We start from the raw sequence: 21,687 nt of genomic DNA on the forward strand, positions 1-21,687 counted from the left end.
ACACTACACAATTATTTGAAGGAAAAGGCTTTGCCTTATGCTGCCCTTCCCCTCGAATACTCCATATTTAGCCCCACACCAAATAGACACGTGAAGTTGGAGATAGCCACCTTGATATAAGAGACACTGTAATGAATAAAAGTTTGGTTTGGGGTTTTCTTTTTCACCCGCTTGGGAAAGGAATCGTATGGAAGAAATATTCTGCAGAGAATAGTTAAATTCTACTTGTTGCTACACTTGAACTTTCTGTCCAATTATCATTTAGTATAACTGTTGCTCATTTCTCTGTTCACCTTTTGTTTTCAAACAAGCAATGATGCCATGATTGTAATCAAAGTGATAAAACCGGGTAAAAATGCCCAGAATCTTCACCCGCACGAAATATTTCAGGCTGCAATAGTTCATCTTTTAGGAAATATTTATTTTATATTATTTATTTAAATAAATTATTTAAATATTTATTTTCTATTATTATATCACTTTTGTTGCAAGGGAAAAATCTGACTCATGAAGTAGTGCCTATACCAAAAGCGAGGCGGCAGAATCCCAGCAATTTGCCCCTGACAGATGGGAAAGCCTCCTTTATCACACACTGGCTAGAACTGCCAGCCCACGGTAGTGTTTTAGCCAGTTTCAATCAGTCTTATGAATGATTTTTAAATAACCACAAAGAATGAATTCTTTGTTGCATGCATTTGGGGCTGAACATACCCACTATTCGTGCCTGGAACCCCGCTGATTAACAAACAATTCCTCTAGTGGTGGGTGTGACAGCTTCAAGGTTCACCTGTGGAGTGGGAGCGCTGGTCAGGAGGGCCCTGAGAGCCTGCAGTCGCAATGGAGTGGCTGCTGTGCTGGTGGAGGGAGTGTTCCTACTGATGATGAACAGATAACTGGGCTGGAAATGGAGGCCATGAAGGCTGCCTGGAAAGAACTGGGCCCTTCCAATATGCTAGCCCCCAAAGCATCTTTAGACACCAAGGAAGACCCTAATTTTGTCCCATCTGTCCCCAACAAGCAAATAGTGGGCTGCATCTATGAAGAAGACAAATAGTGCTCTCATCTCATGTGGTTCTGGCTGCACAAAGGTTGAGACCCAGCAATACCCTAACTGTGGAGTTCGTCACAAGCTGGTGCCCCACCAAGTAGGCCCAAGTAGGCCTTTACCTAACTTACTCAAAATGTGCTGTAAACTTTCTTCTTTTTAATATAGAGTAGCCATTGTATTGGCGTCTTCTCTCAGAACGAAAGAAAGAAAGAGAGAGAAAGGGAGAGAGAGAGAGAGAGAGAGAGGAAGGAAGGAAGGAAGGAAGGCTCTAAATATATTAATACCAGGTGGTAGCTTGGCAAAAAAGATACGCCTACGAGAAAAAAAATGGGGAAAGCCCAAGCAATTGTCACTCCAGTGTTCCCAAATGGGATGAATCACTAAACAGTTTTAATGGTCTAATGGTTTCATAAAAGGGAAAGAAAAATTAGTGTTGCATGTTGAAATTATGTGAGACTCCAGAATACTTGGGGGATTATTTCAAAAATACTAGGTTAAGAATTGAACAATAAAAACAAATGTTTTACCTCCCTATCTGTAAAATAATTTACTTATGGATTCACCAATGCAAAGCCATCACGCTCCAAGCCATGCACAACTGCGACCGAAGAGAAAATTTTTAGGCCTGGTAGAAACAATAAGACAACAACAAACCAAACTATTTAACACCTGATATCGAATCTAGTATTAAGGGAATTCATGTATTCATTTTAGGAAAAAATGTTGAGTGAACTAATATATAGATAGCAATATATATAGAAATATATAGAAAGCAAAATATATAGAAATATATAGAAAGCAAAATATAGAAATATATAGAAAGCAAATATATATATATATATAGAGAGAGAGAGAGAGAGAAATATAGAAAGCAAAATTAGAAAATGGCATCTTCTAAGGGCAGGAAAATTAATGTAGGCAGTAGGTCTGTTTAGCTAAATTTGTAGACTTTGGAACAAGCAGTTTCTTAATGGTGTGTCAAAAATGGTTTGCTAACTCAATAGACATTCATTCCCCATTTTCTCTTGTCATTTCCATTTTAGGGACTGGGAAATTAAATACCCCTCCCACTTTTTAAGAAGTCTTTGGAGTCTTTAGGAAGATTTTTGGTTTTGTTTTTGATGAGAGAGACAGCTGGAATTGCCAATCGCTCCATTTGTCTACCATGACCTTGGTCATGCCATCTGTTGATCTAAGAGTTGTCTTTTGACTATTAGATAAGCAATCATGAGGGAAAGATTGAAAGATTCAGGGACAATGGGGATGAAAGTATTGAGCCACTGACCTAATACCAGCAGCACATTCTTTATGATTTTTTTTAAATGTGAGAAAAATGCACATTTACCCATTGTTAGCTGTGTTTTCCGTTGGTTGCAACAATACCGAATTCTAACCATGCAGTGGTAATGATGACTTTGAAGATATTTTAGTATTTTAATAACAAAGCTTGAAAACTGATTATGAATGGAGAATAGTGACTCTTTTTCTGTGGAGTTCTTTGATGCTTATTTGCCTGAGAAATTCAGATTCTATTATGCCAAACTTAAGAATAGCCTTTCAAAGGCACTAACCATTTATTTTTATAAATAACAATATTGATATCTGGGAATACATCTTATGTATCTGTGGTTTTTTGCTTATTGTTTTAGATTGATAAATATATTATCTAAAGTTTCTCTCCAAATCCAGGAGAAAACTGACTAAAGATATTGCAACTCAACATCTATGAACTATGTGTGCTGCAAATGAGAATCAAACTTTCAAGATTTTGTTCTATACAGTAATAAAAAAGTCAAACATTCTTTTAAAATTCCCAGAATTTCTTTTTTCCCAACAACTTACGGACATGATAAAGTAAGGAGTAAGCTTCGCTTTATGGCTACTCTGGGTTTTTTCCTTCCTTCTTTCTTTCCTCCCTCCCTCTCTCCCTTTTTTTCCTTCCTTTCTGTATATACAGCTTTGTGTTGTGGTAAGAATTTACTTAAGTACAGCAGGAGGGACACCTGGATGGCTCAGTAGGTTAAAGCCTCTGCTTTCGGCTCAGGTCATGACCCCAGGGTCCTGGGATCGAGCCCCGCATCGGGGCTCTCTGCTGGGCAGGGAGCCTGCTTCCTCCTCTCTCTCTGCCTGCCTCTCTGCATACTTGTGATCTCTGTCTGTCAAATAAATAAATAAAATCTTAAAAAAAAAAAAAAAGAATCTGCTTTTGGTTTGGGTGGTGGTCCCAGGGTTCTGAGATTGAGTCCCACATCAGGTTCTTTGCTTAGCAGAGAGTCTGATTCTCTCTCTGCCAGCCACTCCCCCTGTTTGTGCTCTCTCTCTCTGACAAATAAATAAACAAAATCTTTAAAAAAAAAAAAGTATAGTAAGAAACCAAAACCAAAAGCCATAACATCTTTCCATTTAATTTTTACTAAGTCTTTATTATGTATTAAGTCCTTCACATATATTCTCTTATTTTCATAATAAATATATAAGATAACTGTCTTATACATGAGGAAATTGGGACTCAGAAAGGTTAAATGAATAGCTCAAGGTTAGTTACACAACACCATGTGTCAGAATGGAAGTCCACATTCAGATTTATTCAGCTGTAAAACCTTTTCCCCCATTCCTAAATACCAGTCCTCTTCCTTCTTATTTAATCATAATGATTATATGTCCTCATTTTCTAGCAATTTAACATATTAGTAAACTCTAAAAACAAATAAAATAGAGTTCCTTTTCTGTGCTCTAAAAAGTGATAATAGCGAAGATGTACTTATCTATGTCAGGTATGGGTACAAGTGGTTTATCGGCATTTCTTTCATTTAAAACTCACACTACTTTATGAGGTGGGCACTACTATTGTACCACAGAGAAGACAAGCACAGAGAGGTTGAGTGACTTGCTGAATGTCACACAGCTAGCTGGAAGTGATGGACCTGAGATTTGTTCAAGGCTCTTGGATTTCAGAGCCACACTGTATTTAATACACAATACTGTGGGGTGCACACACTGGCTGCAAACTATGTTACTGAGGGAGAAACCTGCTGCTTACTAGCTTTCTGACCTGTATTTCTGTTATCAAGCTAGCAGGAGTAATTTTTGCTAAGAAAATGCAGATTTGGAGGAAGATCAGAAAAAAAAAAAAAAACAGACGGAGAAAACATGATTATCTTCTATGTGCTGCCCAAGGAAATGATTCTCTTTATGTAAACAGCTATGTCTGTTCAGCAATATAATATCTAAGGGAGTGAAAATGTGTAGATGTTCGCTACACACGCTTAGAGATTCCTGTGGAAAATTGATAGTTTTCTGCTCCAAGTCTAGTCTTGCAAAGAATTAGTAAGTGATTGTAATAGACATATACTTCCTATTTTGTAGCATTGGAAATAGAATGTCCCAAACATCTCCGTCTTACAACAGCAGATGTGAATTACTGTCCTATATGAGCTTGTTTTTTTGTTTTTTTGTTTGTTTGTTTGTTTGTTTTGTTTGCATGGAAGTTCAGGGAGAAATTTAAAGCTGTTTTGTTTAGCATTTTCATTGAAGAAGCAGTGAAACTTCAAATTTTAAGATTAACAAGAAAGCATGAATTTCATGAGCCTATCCCCAACTAGCAGCATGAGGAAAAGGACACATTGACTAGTAGATGATTAACAAGAATACACTCTGTGATGTGAGTCATGCAAATGGTTCTAGCTATGTCCACTTAAATTCCCAGGGAGGTTTCATACCACCTGACAACGCCATCCTTGGAATTTCTAGGTGACCAAAGTACATCACGTGTGCTTCCCTTGGAAATACATTGATGGTGTCATAAAACATCACCAAGGAGGTACTTTTCACAGGGCTGAGAAGGTAAATTACACAGGTGATTTTATTATACCTGTGGGAGGCTATTCCAACTGGAGGATTTGTGAGGTTCCTGCTTTACGTGTGATTTATACCCTCACACGTGAAGGCAGCCTGTGAAGTTAACTGAGTGTGATCAGATAAATGTATTCATATTCTACCGATCTTTAATATGAATAAACAAACACAAAGCCAAACCTTCCTGGATTTTCTCTGCCTTGCAATTATTTACTCTTTTTGCTCCTTGGTTCCCAGTTAAGTGTAACTCTGGCTCCAGGTCATCACTTTCTGGCCTTTTGCCAATTTGGACTCCGACACTGTCATTCTACTAAAAGAACTTTTTCTATAGTCATTGGCAACTTCCTAGTTGCCAAATCACTGAAAGTCAAATTTACTTTTTGTATTACATCATGCCTCATGCCCTGAAACTGTCAATGTCACGCTTCTTTTTGACACTTCTCATGTATTACATAGTTCCTGCCTTCCAGAATACTCTCTATCAATCTCCTTCTTGACTGTACTACTTACTACATTCTTCTCATAAATTTGTTGGTCCTCTGGGTTCTGTCCTCAGCCCTATTTTTATGCTACTTGACACAATTTCTTTGCTTGACTTACATTTAATCTCACTGTATGTCAGTAATTCCCAGACCTGTATCTCAATTTGGGCCACTCTTATGATCCGTGACATTGGATTTCTAAGTGCCCATTAGACCCCTCAACATGGATGTCTCAAAACTTTCTCAAACTCAGAATTTCTAAAATGAAGTCACCTTTTTTTTTTTTTTTTTAAGATTTTATTTATTTATTTGACAAAGAAAGATCACAAGTAGGCAGAGAGGGAGAGGGAGAAGCAGGCTCCCTGCTGAGCAGAGAGCCCAATGCGGGGCTCAATCCCAGGATCCCGAGATCATGACCTGAGCCGAAGGCAGAGGCTTTTAACCCACTGAGCCACCAAGGCGCCCCAAAGTCCCCCTTTCTTTAAAACCTGTCCTACTTCCTGCAAGTGTTTTGGTTATCAGTTCCAGTTATCCTCCTGAACATTTGAAGTGCTATCTGAGAGTCAACCCAGATTCCTCCTTCCTTCACAAGCCTCACTTAGTCATCACCTGGGTCCCTTCCAAACTCACTGTCACTACGTTAGGCTAGATCCTAACATCATCTTAAGTGATTTTTTTTCAAGAGCAGAGTATCTACCTCAGGAAAGTGCTGCCATAATGATCTTCACAATGTTTAAGTTGGATCATGACCTTCCTTCACTTTCTTTCTTCCAGTGGGACCCACTGGCCAACCAAACTCTTTTTTATGCAATACAAAATCTCCACAATCTGATCTCTGCCTCTTTATCAACCATTCAATCAAGAAACGTTTAGATGGTGCCCACTGTGTGCCAGGTCCTGCGCCATATCCACCCTGTTTCTACTATTTGCTCACAAACAACATGCTCTCCATCTGTACTGGACTACTAGTTGTCCCATAAGTGCAACATGTCCTAGTGTATCTTCAGGCTTCCTTCTAGAAGGAGGGTTTTGCCATCATGAGTCAGCCTAGGCAAACTTACTCTGCAAGATTCAACTCATATCATCTCCTCTGTGAAGTCTTGACTAACATTCCCTCATCACTCCAGACCCAAAGCTTGCTATGTTTCTGCTTTGGCTTCTTAGCATTGTTTTGTAATTATTTATTTAGATAACTCTCTATACTGGACTGCTCTCTCTAACCACTCAAAAGAGGATTGTACTTTTAGAATCACTACAGTAAAATAATTACTTTACATTATAAATAATGTTGGATCACAGCTGTAGACGATGTGTCTAACCATTAAATGTCAGAGAGGGGTAGGAAAATTTCCCAAGTTGCCACAGACACAACGACTGAACTGGCCAGGTGCCAGATTAGAAGGTTTCCACAGCTCAGACCGCATTCTACCATAGTTCTATGGTCTGAGGGTCCTTGTCCCCTCCAAATTCCTGGGTTGAAAACCTACTGCCTGAGATGATGGTATCAGGGTGGGGCCTTCGGGAGGCGGATACCTCATGAGGGTGGAGCCCTCCTGAATAGGATGAGTGCCTTAGAAAAGGGCTCTAGAGACCTCTCTAGTGTCTTCCCATTATGTCGCTTGAGAATACAGGAAATTGATAGTCTGCAACCCAGAAAAGAGCTTTCACCAGAACCTAGCCATATCAGCCTGATCTCAGACTTCCAGCCCCCAGAACTGTAAGAAATAAATTTCTGTTGTGTATAAGCTACATAGTGGATGGCATTTTGTTCCAGCAGCCTGAATGCACCAAGACAGATGGACAAACTCTCTTGCTTATGTCCCTGGAACTTACTGCCAGAGTGGGTAAGGATTGCGTGCCCCATAAACATTTGTGGGATTAATGTGTGCATTAAAACAAAACACTTCTCACTTCCTCAGTTGTGGAAATAAGTGGAATAACTCCAATGTAAAATGACACTCATCAATAATTTTCAGGCTGTGACACTGATTTCTACAAAAATTTAAGAGCAAAAAAGTCTGTGGTATGCTTGATGAAAAGCCAGAAATTAAGCAACTTTTCCTCCATTACTCAAATTCTCTGCTGTCATGATTTCTCAGAGTTCCTTTCCTTTTCCTCCTGTAGATCACATACTAAGCTATATAGAGAACTTGATTTTACTTATCCTTCTGCTTACTGCAATCCTGTTAGCAGAATCAATCTTGATATCACCAGGATTATAATAATTTTTAATTAAAAATGAACATTCACCCATGATAAATAGACAAATCAAAATAAAAGACATCCAATTTAGTACAGAACTAAGAAACAAAGAGCCAAAGTTTACTTAAGTCTGTCACCAATACTTTCTAAGCAACCAAAAAATCTTATATGGATAGAAATCTTTTAATCCAAGGAGCTCCAAATCTATAAAAGCCAGTGAATGTTTGGAAGAGTCTTGATTCTTTTTGTAGTCAGAGTGGAGAAGGAGGGAGAAAAAGAAAGGCTTGGCAGAACTCAGAGGTATAATAATGCCAGCACAGCAGCCTGGATCTCAGACCAGCAGACATCATTTATTTCTAGATACCAAGCCATGCGATTTGCATGTATTTTCTTATTTGAGACTCCAAGTATTCTGCAAGAAGGTCTCCCTTCTACAAAGATGCTAGGTGATCTGGAGTCACCCATTTAGGAAATGGCAGATCTGAGATACAAACACAGGTCTATACAACTCGTAAAGTCTTCCTTTTCCACTATGTTATATTAGTTCAATTCAGACATATTTTTCTTTTCACAGGTTTGCTGAGCACTCTTAGGATAATACAGGAGAAAATGTCTAAATCTGATTTCTATCTAAATGATTAAATCTGATTTTACACAGTTCAGATGAATCACTGCCTTTCCAGATAAGCCCATAGTCGGTCTTCTGTTCATGGGCTCCTCAGTCTTCCTATACACTTTGTTGTACTGCTTACCACAGAGTAATTGCTTATGTCTGTTTATCCTCAAGGAGTGTGTGAACACACAGATTCAAGGCAACTTGTTTCGTTTGCCTACTCATCTCCAGAGCCACTTGGTAGGTGCTCCATAAAATTCTGATATTATGAATTAATGAGCTACTCATTTATAGCACCATTTAAAATTATATTAATTTGAGAGGAGCCTGGGTGGCTCAATGGGTTAAAGCCTCTGTCTTCCGCTCGGGTCATGATCCCAGTGTCCTGGGATCGAGCCCCACATGGGGATCTCTGCTCAGCAGGGAGCCTGCTAACTGCCACCCCCCCCAACTTTTACTGCCTCTCTGCTTCCTTGTGACCTCCATCTGTCAAATAAATAAATAAATAAATAAACAAATAAACTTCAAAAAAATTAAATTAATTTGAATAGTAACATTCTACTGGACAAATCTACTTCAAATATGAATTACAACATACACAAATGACAAATATGATTACACCATTCACAACATACAATAAACTTTAAAGAAAATGTTAGTTTTATTCAACCATGTCACAACCATGACAAAGGTAACCTAGTTGAACTCATTACCACCTATGGATCAGTAGGAAAAGGTACATAATAATACTGCATTTCATCAGTTTGCAATAAACCTTGAATTCTTGATTGACTAGACCTATTGCCATACTTCACTCTGGGAAGAAGTCAATATCTATCTATCTATCTCTTCATCTTTTACTACAAATGTATATAAAGCACTTTAAAATGGCTATGAAGATAAGATGGCTGGGTAGGAACATAAAAGAAATATAAGAACTACACAGAAGGCTTGGGTGAAGAGAAGGCTTGCTGAAAAATGAGAGTCACCAATGCCTAGAAGGAAGCATAAAGTATGAACAGAGCAGAAAGGGTGTCATAGCGTAGGGAAAAAAAGCAAACAGGTGGCATAGGAGTGTGTTCCCATGTGTTTAGGGAAGAAAGAGTGGGACAGTCTGGAGACCTGGGAGTTTATTCTCCAGCGAATAGATGGACTTGGTTAGAAAGACTTGCTAATTACATGAAACTGTTGGGACTTCCTCTCGGGAGCAGTAGGGACTCATAAATATATTCAAGCTGTGGGATGCTTGAGAAAACTCTTTCAGGAACACCAATTGGTCGGTGCTTTACAAATGGCTTGTGTGTCATGGGAACTTATGAAGAACATTAGGGTGGAAACAAGTGAGGATGGATGCTGTCTTGAAGAGCTTCTTCCTAGGTTAAAATAAGTGGTGTGCAGGGTCCCTAGTGGCTCAGTCGGTTAAACGTCTGCCTTCAGTTCAGGTCATGATCCCAGGGTTCTGGGATAGAGCCCCGCATCAGGCTCCCTGCTCAGCAGGAAGCCTGCTTCTCTCTCTCCTGCTCCCTCTGCTTGTCCTCCCTCTCTCTCTGTGACAAATAAATAAAATCCTCCAAAAAAAAGTAAGTTGTGTGCATGAAGCAATAAAGGCATAGAGAACTAAGGTGAAAGAAATTGAAATAGAGTCTATAAAGGAAGAAGCAAAAGTGCATGGCTACTATCTGGTTAGAATGTAGAGAAAAGCTCTAGAGAATTAATGATGGCTTATCTCTAAGAGGAAAGCACCTCAGGAAAACAAACAAAAAAACCTAACAAAACAATATACAGTTACAGCTGAAAATTTTACCTCAGTGTGTCCTGTGAGCATAACAACCTTAAATCAGTGAGCGAGCCTACTGTGACTAGAAATAAACACTAACATTCAGGAACCAAAGTAGTATGAGCCTGAAGGTAATCAAAAGTTTGGTTATGCTTCCCATATTAGATATTAGTCTTACAGAGGTAAAAAGAATTACATATATAGTTTCAAAATCAAGAGGGTCAAAATACACTGACTAGACTCATTCTCTCTCCAGAACACAAGTCTAAGCCCTGCCATCCCCAGCTTCCTGCCTAAGAAAGGTTTCTCAGTTCCTAGATTTTTCAAATCACCGGGAAACCACTTTCAGTGATCTCTTTGAGTATCCAAACGAAGAAATGGGGAGATGAAAAGGACAATAAAGGACCAAAGGATCTGGAAGGAAAAACAACCCTGAGAAGTCAGTTAGGGCCTGCCCAGCCTGCAGGTTCCACGACCACCAGGCCTCAGGAGACTTTAACTCAACTCCACACTTCATTCTGAGGCCATTTCTAAAGCTGCAAGTCTCCTCTTCCGTGGGTCTACCCTCGGGAACAGTAAAAAAGATGTTTTAAATGTGGGTCAGGAAAAGAGGACGCATCAACGCTCTTTCTCACGGTGCTTTTCCGTGAATCATGCGCTTTCCCTTTTGCTTTCATTGCAATGACTTAAGCTGATGCTCTCCAACAGGCTTGATTGAGAAATGCAGGAACTAACGCAGGAACTAACGCAGAAACGGGTGCACTTCTTGAACTACTTGAGTACCCAGGACATTAAACAAAGCACAAAAGAACACTCTCTTCTTAAAATAGCATGGTTTGGGGAGCCGGGATTGAAAGAAAAGTCCATTCTTTTCAGTGCAGGACCTTAAATAAAGATGTAAACAGCCCAGTGAGTCAGGCCCTTTCGCGCTGGAGTGATGAGCCCTTCGCATAGGGAAGCCGCTTCTCTCCCAGAGCCTCGCTGCACAACTGTGGTCCCAGCTGTCCGGGAATGAGAGGCTGAGCCTGCTGTGCCGCCCACTCTGGCGAAAGGGGAAGGAGACTTAAAACAGCTCCAAGCTTCCTGCTTCTCCTCTCCCTTATGGTTCTGACAGAAACCAGAATACAGTTTTGTAAATTAGAAATCTGTTAATCCTTGACCCGCATGCTGAACATTCCTCAGATTGCTAAAACTGCATAGGACAGGACAATAGTTTAAAAATAACCCGCAGGAGATGATAGGTGGAAGCTGTTCCCCAGTCCTGTGGGAGCCATTTGCCCCCGGGATTCTCTCCGAGGGCACTGCCTTCCCTCTTCGGTATTTAAGGAGAAAGGGAAGAGGGCACAATGCATAGCAGTGGTAGGCAGGATTCTTGTGGCTATGCTCTGCTCCACTGACGGAGAGAGGGTGGAAAAGGTCAAAAACACCTTGCTCTGTGCTTCCAAGATACATTAAATGTCCCCAGAACATCTCATGTTACAAATGAGCAGCAACAGCCCGGAAAAGTAGACATTCTCTGCACGTTTGGATAAACTCACTTTAGTTGGTGAAGGCTGGAAGGGCCGGAAAAAAACAAGTCCTCTAAGCAAGGACTCCCTCGCTTCTTTTTTTTTTCTTTCTTTTTTTTTTTCTTCCAATTTCTATTGTTACTAATTTCTCTGTCAATGATGCAATCTTAACAGTAAGCACAAAATCTCTAGAAATCTATAAAAGCTGAGGCATGTATCTCTCACTTAATTACCTTTATGGATGAGAGAGGAATAGAAATTAACACTGAATTCCTTGCTAATAGTATAGGATAACTATCATAGGCAGATCATAACTGCTCAAAGGTAAAGACTCAGAAGGAACAAGGTTTAGTTTTAAGAAGTTCCTATATATGTTGCTTTTATATATGTGTTTTTTTTCTTTTTTTTTTTTAAGATTATTTATTTATTTATTTGACAGACAGAGATCACAAGTAGGCAGAAAGGCAGGCAGAGAGAGAGGAAGGGAAGCAGGCTCCCTGCTGAGGAGAGAGCCAGATGTGGGACTCGATCCCAGGACCCTGAGATCATGACCTGAGCCGAAGGCAGCAGCTTAACCCACTGAGCCACCCAGGCGCCCCTGTAGGGTTTTTTCTTTATTTTCTTTTCTTTTTTGTTGGTAACTAGAAAGGGTTAATTAATAGGTGGCAGAGCAAAGAAAAAAGGGAGAAAGAGCCTTAGATGCTAGTCATATCTGCTCTTGATTAATTAACTTACTATGCATGACATTTAAATTATAACTACCTAGTTCCAAATTAAATCATCAATGCCATTTAATTATCCCCATTTTAAAGCAAAAAGACATTTAAAAATATTTTGGTAATGTTTTCTAAAAGCATTTTATTTTACCGATGCTGTACCCTTTACTCCCCTGACAGAAATCAATTCTCAAATGCACAGCTTCTTTTATTGCTTATAAATTGTGAGATTTTCCTACTCCTAGCTCCTCAAAGTTTTGTCTTTGGCCTCTGCCAATGCCATCTTTTGATATATTTGGAAAGTCAAGGTGACTCCTATTTCTAATCAGTGTTAGTGAATGTGGTCCCAAGGGCTCCTGAAAAAGGTCACTAGAGATAACCTAATTATTCAAATTTTCTCAGCAGGGGAGGGAAGGCAACTATTGGCACCAGAACAAAACCCATGTGATGGGATCAGAGAACAAGGTTTTGAGAGGGACTGATTTCAAGAAGTGACAACATGGCCGCTTGATTTGGGTCTGGCAGCAGCCCAAGGTCGCCTTGGCCCCACCTCTCAGAAGGGTCAGGCCAGCTCACTTGGCTTTCCATCAGTCAAGGAGATCCCCGTAGGAGTACCCTTCTGTAAGCCCCACCTACCCAGCCCATTCAGTCATAAACGTATCAATATGAACCTTGAAAAATAAATACAGGCAAGCAGAGACATCAATCACTCTCGTACAGTTCTAATCTCTTGGTTTTCAAACTCCCATTTTATCTGAACATCAACGGACCTTAAAGCATTCGCGAATATATGTATATTTTTTAAATGGACATTAACAGATCATCTACCTACCTTTCCGAAAACTAAAACACCGTTTGATTCTTCTGTATGTAGTTTTAGGAATGAAAGGAGTTGATGCTAAGGCACCTGAGGGGCGTCCCCCAATAGTTCGGTCTTCAGGCATCATACAGGCCCGAAGTTTGGAACCAGTCTCGGGCTTCTTTTAAAACCTGCCTCTGCGCGATACCCCACAGCCACTCCTTCTCATGTTTATTTGTTAGGGTGGAAGTGTTGATTCCTATAACTTGAAGGCTTTTATCATCCAGGTCCTGGATCAGGGATAAGTTACCACCTCCCCTTTACTTCTTGTTTGGTCAAAAAAATTTCCTTTTCTCTTGCCTAATCCAAAGAGGTTGAAGGTTTGGGTGTTTGGTTTGGTTTTTAAGTTTCTGCAGCCACTCCAAAATGTCTCAGCAAAAAGAGCCGCAGCAAGCAAGCTGCACCCCCCATTCAAACAGCAGGAGTTGTTTTTGTATTAAGAACTGTCTTCTCAGCTGGAACTGGGGGTCCTGAGATTCCTCTGGAAAGGTCAGCGAACAGTCCTAGGCAAGGGGAAAAAGGAACAATGGCAAGAAGGCCCCTGAGGAATACTTCAGGACCGTCCTTGGGGCTCCTTTCATCTGAGCAAAAGGGAAGGCAAATAATGGCACCTTCTCCAGAAAGCGTTTCAGTGCATGATAGGTTCTTTTCAAAGGACTCCCCGGTTCCTTTTATAGCACCCCTCTGCCTTTGATGCTCTCTGCGGGCTTCTCCCTTTTCCCTTCTGTCTTCAAACTCCCGGGCTCCCGAGGGAATCTCCACGTCAGAACAGCCGAGTGCCCATTCCAAGGAGCCTCCTCAGATCCGGATCCCTGGAGAAGGCAGCTCTGCGGGGAGCTTCTCCTCCCCCCTCCTCCGGCTCTGGCTCCCCTTTTCTCAATGAGGGCTGGGCGGGAGCTGGCACAGCCGCAGCTGCCTCGTCACCGCGCGCCGCGCCGTGGCTGTGGCTGCGGCTGCCTTCAGTGCCCGCCGGTCACATGCAGCAGGTGCAATCACAACAGTAGGAGGGGAGGAGGGAGAATGCCACACGGCGTGTGAACCCCTCTCTTCTTCCTCTGACTTTGTGTTGACTTTCCTGCCCTTGTCTGTGCAGCTCCTTTAGAGCTCCCTGCCTTAGCTGCTCCAGAAAGCAAAGGGCACCAAACCAACAACAAGGGGGTAAGCTTTTACCCCCCTCCTTCCTGCATTTATTCTCTTTTTAAGGGGTTTTGCGATTCCATCTATTCGTGAGTGCTGATTTCAATGTGCATATTGCTAAAACACATGTATGCAGACTTGTACATACATGTGTGTCTGTGAAATAGAAAAATATTCTCCAAAAAAATATATATATTCTCCATCTGGTAACAACGAACATGCAGGTACAACCACCATAAAAACAAACTCAACTCATGGGTGTGCGTTTATGCATATTTATACATACATGTATTTCTCCAGTTATGGTCTAAAAACCAGTCTGGTTTCCAACTTTCTCCTCTCCTTTTGCAGGCACCCTCTCCACCCCAGCCCCCATGTCCACCAGCAATCTCGATCCCACTCACTAAACAATTGACTCACTGAGTTAATCATTCATCTACCCGGCTGTTCCATAAGCAGATTCAGACAGCTAGTGCTTTAACCCCAACTGACCCCCAAGGTCTCTACGTTCCTTCCAAGCCATTTGACGGCAGGCGCATTACAAACTGGGAGGACTGCTACAAAGGCACTCCCTTTAGAAACATCATTTCTCTGCCCAGCATGCCCACATAAATAATTGTCTGTCATGGAAGAACTATTAGTAGTGACTTCTGCCATATAGTTCAAACTTGTTTTTTGTTTGTTTGTTTTTAAAGATTTTATTTATTTATTGTACAGAGGGAGAGAGCACAGGTAGGCAGAGAGACAGGCAGAGATAGAGCGGGGGAAGCAGGCTCCCTACTGTGGGGCTTGATCCCAGGACCCTAAGATCATCACCCAAGCAGAAGGCAGAGGCTTAACCCACTGAGCCACCCAGGTGCCCCTAAACTTATTTTTGCCTTCAGCTTCACAGCATGCTACTAGAAAAATAAGGAACCACAAAGCATAACTCGGGACAAACAACACAGTGGCAAGGCTGGACCGGGAGACCCCTGAGCCAACTGAAAACCTCACTGACCTGAGCATTGGCATGGAGGGAACGCATGCCATCCCAGGACTTTGGAGGTAGAATGAATCTCAGTTAATAAGGTTTTGTCTGATTTTCTTACTTCACAAACAAGCAAACTGGGGGCTAATACCCCTTATCTGGGGGCTAATACCATTGGGTATATGTCACATAGTGGTCTGTGTCAGAGGCAAGACCGCATTACCACTTAATTAACCCCTGCTTGACCACGTGCCCATTATTCATCATGAGGATAATGCACATTCAGTATTTTTACTGCATTGTTGTCTCTGACTCAACTCTTTTATAAGGAAACATAAAGACGGGGAGAACCTGATTTTGTTAGTAGTCAGAGTTAGGCAAAACACTCAGATCTAATTAATTCTCAGTGGATTCACACTCTTTCCAGACAATGGGCTTGGCACTTCCATACACATTGCCTCAAAAACAATAAAAAAGAATTGCAAAAACCAACCAACCAACCAAACAAACAAAAAACACCCCAACCCCCCTCAAAAGACAAAACAACAAAAAAAACCAGGTAGGGGTACCTGGGTGGCTCAGTTGGTTAAGTGTCCAACTCTTGATTTCAGCTCAGGATATGATCTCAGGGTCCTGGGACTGAGACTCACATAGGACTCCATAGTCAGAGGGGAATCCTAGGGGAGATTCTCTCTTTTCGTCTCCCTATTCTCTTTCTATGCTTGTGCTCTCTCTCAATAAATCAATCAATCAAATAAATAAATAAATAAATAGATAAAATCTTTTTTTAAGAAATTGTAAAAACACCCCTAAACTAACAGAACAAAATCCCTAAGCTTTTCCAAAATTAAATAAATGCTTTGACATCCTAAATTTTGGATTTGACTTTTAAGCAGAAACCATGTGCCTCTCTCAGCATTATTGATGGTAAAGCAACTGTTTACAGTGGTTTTAAGCAGATAACACGAAGCTGAAATTTTTAGATTCAATACTGGATATTGTTATCAGGCTAGGTTGTTAAGTGAATGTCTACTTCCATTTCCATTGGTTCCATTTCCTTATCTGATTATCTGTTGTTAAGTTTGCTTTATTGACTAAAAAGAAAAGGCCTATAATTCCAGAGCCCTACATTCCAGACTTTCACATAACAGTTTTTCATTTTTGAGAGACTGAAAACCTTGGCAAGCTCCTATTTTTCATCAAATGTCATATTATTGTAATGACAAAGGGGGATTATTTTACATATTTATTTTACATATGCAACCTAAACAAGAATGAGGTTAGGTGTCTTATGAAAAACTTTCAACTTTTTGAAAACACTGACTGTGAAAGGGCAGTACAGGTAGGTAATGAAACGCCCTTTCTGTAATAAACACATTTAAAATGCATCCAAAGGAGGCATACAGAAATTATATATCGGAGTGATATGTCACCTTCCAAATGCTGCAGATACCATTTAATCTATGACCATCACAATATTTAAGCATTGGGAGGGAGAATGGAATCTAAGAGGTCTTTATTTAGGATTAACAGAGTCTTGGGTTCCATAACTAAGATAGGGAGGAGAAAATGTATTTTCTTATGAGAGGCAATTATGGCAATTGAGGAATTTTTTAACAGCTTTTTTGAGATATAATTCACATATCATAGGATTCACCCATTTCAAGTGTACAAGTTTATTTTTAGCATATTCACAGATATAGACAACCATCATCATGTCAATTTTAGAATGTTTTCATCATCTCAAAGAGAAATCCTATATTTTAGGCTATCACCCACCCCCTCCAACATTCCCATCCCAACACTAAGTGGCCACTACTCTACTTCCTGTTTCTATAGATTTCCCTGGTCTGTACTTTCATATGAAGAGAATCATATGCTATGTAGCCTTTTGTGACTGGCTTCTTCCACTTAGCATGTTTTCAAGGTTTATTCACATCGTAGTGTGTATCCATACCACATTCCTTTTTTTTTTTTTTATGGCTGCATAATAATCCCTGGTGTGGATATACCACATTCTATGGACTCATTTGTCCCTTGATGGACATTTGGGTATTTCCACTATGGGCTATTAGCATATTAGTATGCTGCTATAAATATTCATGTAAAAGTTTCTGTGTGAACATGCATTTTCATTTCTCTTGGGTATATACATACCTACGAGTGCAAATGCTGGTCTATAATAACTCTGTGTTTGATTGAGGAACTGCCAGACTCTTTTCCAAAGCAGCTGCACCATTTTGCATTCCCATTAGCAATGAGAAGCACTTTGATTTTTCCACATTCTCATCAATACTTGTTATTTTTGAACTTTCTGACTCAAGCCACCCTAGTTGGCATAAAGTGGTATTTCACTGTGACTTTGATTTGCATTTCCCAGACTACTAATAGCACTGACTGAGCATTTTTTCCAAGTGCTTTTTAGCCATTTGCATGTTTTAGAGAAATGTTTATTCAGATTCTTTGCTCATTTTTTAAATGAGTCAAAAATGAGTCAAATTTTCAATTTCTCTTTATTATTGAGTTGTAAGAGTTCCCTATAAGTTCTGGATACAAGTTCATGATTAGATATATGATCTGGAAATACCTCTTCCCAATCTGGTGGTTGTGTTTTCACTTTCTTGATAGTAGCAATTCCAGTATTTTTGATGGACTTGAAAAGCCATATTTATTTTAATTAGCATAATTTTTAAAATTTTGTGTGCATATACTGGAGGATATACTACTAGTAAGGCATGGGCTTGTAATTGTGGGTTTTTCATTCCCATAGTAGAGGTGATAGATCACACTATTGTGATAGAAAGCAAGAGGAGTTCACAAACTGGAAGCAATGGGTTTTCTTCCTAGTTCTGTTACTCACAGTGTAACTGACACTTGGCAAGTTAGTCACTCTCTTTGGGTCTTGATGACCTAATACACAAAACGTGGGATTGGACTAAAACAGTCATTTTAAAATATGCTTTATCAGCAGAAAACATATTTTTAATGAAATATTAAGTACACTCCTAATATATAAGAGAAATAAAAGGGTTTTTAGTTATATACATTTCTTTGAAACTCAAATCTATAATATTTCTTTAAAATGTAATCACTGAGCAGAGAGGGGGTGTATTAATACAAACATTTGAAACCCTAGATTATGGGTGACAGTTGCAATCCTCTACGAATGTCAACATTCAGTTTGGTTCTCTACTCTTATTTACTTAAAAAATTCTAATGTTCAGTTGACTCACAAAGTATTATTATAAATTGAATGAGTACTTTAAAAGCTTGCCTTGCATTCTCATAACACTCATCTATTAAACAAAAAGGGCAGAAAAGTTTTTATTGGAGCATTGTTTCTATGGTAAGTGTTCTATGCTAAAATATATCTCTTTAGAAGTAAATTTGAGTCAAGCATTTACAAATTCCTTGAAGCTCATCTCATAGGATAAAGTATAGTAGTCCCCCATTATCCACAGAAAATATCCACAAGACCCCCAATAGATGTCTGAAACTGGTGATAGTACTGAACTTATATATCCTACGTTTTTTTACTAGATATATAAAGTTGATACAGATGATAAAGTTTGATCTATAAATTGAGCACAGTGAGAAATTAACAATACTGACTAATAATAAAATAGAATAATTATAATAATGCATTGCAATAGAAGTTATGTGAATGTGGTCACTCCCTCTTAACATATCTTGTAGTGTACTCACCCTTCTTCTAATGATGATGTGAGAACATGAAATGCCTACGTGATAAGATGAAGTGAGGTGAATGACAGAGGCATTGTGGCATAGCATGAGGTTACTATGGACCTTCTGAGGATAGATCAGAAGGAGCATCATCTGCTTCTGGACTGTGGTTGATGATGAGTGACTGAAAACTTTGGAAAGAGAAACCACGGGTGAAGGGGGACGACTGTACATAGAACCTATCAAGTACCAGAGCTCCTTGCCATCTTCGTAAATTTGAAGATTTATCTATAGTTCTTATCTTATAGATAAGATATATATCTTATCTATAGACGTTATCCACTGGGATAACGAGCTGAGCTGGTAGGACCTCTGTGGTGACTGATGTAATATAGCTAATTGGATCACGTTCATTTTTCTTGAGAAAAGGACAGATGGAAGAGGAGGAAAGGGAGAAAATGGCACACCTCATGGAAATAATCCCAAACAGAAATCCCTCCTCTGGCAGATATTAAAGATCCTTCTAACTCAGAAACCCTAGAAATTTGATAATAGCGGGGAAAGAGAGTCTTTAGAAATGACGGGAACTTTGAAAAGACACGTCGTCAGGCATCCCACAGACCCTGGTTCTGGAGCCTATCAGCAAACCTCCAACACAGGAATCTGTCTCCAGAACAACTGTGAGCAATCCTTTGCTAATGTTGGCGGGGAGGGGCTTTTTAAGGCCACGGGGCTTTTTAAGGCCACAGGCCTTTTAAAATGTTTTACATAGTCACTTACTACCCATTTTAGCATATGAATAGGGTGACCATAGAGGTTGTCGAGAAAGGATGGCACCATGAAAGTGAAAAGCAGCACTATCAATGATTATCCTGGGACAACAGTTGTAAACCAGACCGTTACCAGGCAAACTGGGATGAACTGTCATCCTGGTGAGGAAACACCTCCTTCCCCAACAGAAGGCACTGTTAGAAAACGATTTGCAGACCTGTATCATTCACCTGGTAGAACCCAACTTTCCAACTTTTTATAGTATATCTTTGAAGTTATGCTAAAATATGAAGTGGTGAGTCAGCCTACGTATCTAAGATGTTAAGGGGAAAATAAAATTCACTTCTAAATTGAGGGTGCTGAAAATACACAAAAAAATATAAAAATAAATACTAGAATTATAAATAGTTTGCTAAATATGAATTTGATTTAATATAATTTATTTTAACGACATGAACAAAAAATTATTAGGTTTTACATTTTGGGAACTGCATGTTGGTTACAGACAAATTTTTTTGAGTTCTTACCATTTTTGGCTCCATTTACTGAATTTTTGATTTATGTAATTTGTCTGTTTATGTCATATCTATTTATTTTATAATCCTTAATAGACAACGATCATGTCTTTTACCCTTTCTTCCTCCTTTCATTTCTATTTATAGTACCATTTAGTTTATTCTTTGCATGGTGCATTCTCAAAACTGTATTCAGTAAGATTTTTAAAATTTATCAAATCCACAAATACTTGCCTGATGGCAAAGCACTTTTTTTTACTCTAATAATTCTCAGATTCTCATCTAGAGCTTTGCCATTCTTCTTCAATATCACTGATCATCTCAGGACTAAGTTCTCTTCTAAAGATACTAGTCAAAAATTTTTTTGCCCCATATCTGCATAATCTTAACTAATCTACATTTATAGTACAATTCCTATAACTATTTATTGTTAGTGAAATGGAAAAATCTAAAACAAACAAATTATCATCCCTTCTTATAATTCAAGATATTCAGAGAAGAAAGTTGGTTATCGATGATATTTGATTTAAATTAAATTTCTGAGAGTTACTTAGATATAAGTCCAATAACATGGACTTATATCTAATAAATAGTTTACTATTTATTTTAATAGTTATCCATTTGAAAATAGGAGCTCATAGGACCATCAACAGGGAAGGCAATGATAAACAGGTTTGGTCCCCCTTTCTGTTCTTCCACAATTCTATACATACTCACCTCCCCCAAAAGGTCCCCATATAACTCGGCGGATGGACTTAACCCAGTCTTCCATATCATTCTGGGTGCTCGCCATAAGGAGGTAGCTCTCATGGTTTGCTGTCATCCGATCTCGATCGCCTCCTGTAAGATAGTAACACATGAGTGTGTGCTCAGCTGAAGATTCCCCATCAGCAGCAGAGCCCTTGAAATGTACACTGTGCCTACCCAATCAATTGGAAATATTTACCATGGTTTCAGAGTGAAAAAAATCTGCTTAAAAAGGAAAGGCTGTTATGTTTCCAGGGGAAAACTGGAGAACAAATGCCATTCCCCAAACAAAGCCTGCTTTTTTGTCCTAGCAACAACCCATAGGTCTGCATTGACTTATAATCCAATCTATCACACTGCACTACCGAATAAGGACAAATATAAAAGCACAATGAAAGATGGAGAAATAATCCATAGGGTCCAGATATTTACTGGAAGCAAGTGCTGAACAGTCTGAGTACTGCTTAATACATACACAGTGAGGCCACCAGGACATCATGGGTGAGCAGGGGAGTTCTAGGAAAGGAAAAAGAACTGCATGTAAAATTTTTGACCCAGGGGCACCTGGGTGGCAGTGAGTTCACCCTCTGCCTTCAGCTCAGGTCAGGATCTCAGGGTCCTGGGACCAAGCCCCCCACTGGGCTCTCTGCTCAGCAGGGAACCTGCTTCTTTCTCTCTCTCTCAATCTCTCTCTCTCTCTCTCTCTCTCTCTCTCGGCCTGCCTCTCTGCCTACTTGTGATCTCTGTCTGTCAAATAAACAAATAAATAAAATCTTATTTTAAAAAAAAACAACTTTTGACCCAGA

General features: G+C 39.6%; 1 protein-coding gene across 5 annotated transcripts in view; it reads right to left on the minus strand.

The window, feature by feature from the left end:
• The window catches only part of ARHGAP24 (Rho GTPase activating protein 24), a 421,803-nt gene that overhangs the window by 58,770 nt on the left and 341,346 nt on the right, over nucleotides 1-21,687 (minus strand). For 4 of the 5 annotated variants that reach the window (XM_059173409.1, XM_059173421.1, XM_059173415.1 and 1 more), the window contains one exon: nucleotides 20,852-20,974. In XM_059173409.1, coding sequence (XP_059029392.1) covers nucleotides 20,852-20,974 — 123 coding nt within the window. Of the gene's footprint in view, nucleotides 1-13,033; nucleotides 14,009-20,851; nucleotides 20,975-21,687 lie in introns of those variants that run through there. The other variant, XM_059173413.1, reaches the window with a different exon arrangement.

Source organism: Mustela lutreola, chromosome 1 (assembly GCF_030435805.1).
Source record: "Mustela lutreola isolate mMusLut2 chromosome 1, mMusLut2.pri, whole genome shotgun sequence".
Classification (NCBI taxonomy): Eukaryota; Metazoa; Chordata; class Mammalia; order Carnivora; family Mustelidae; genus Mustela; species Mustela lutreola.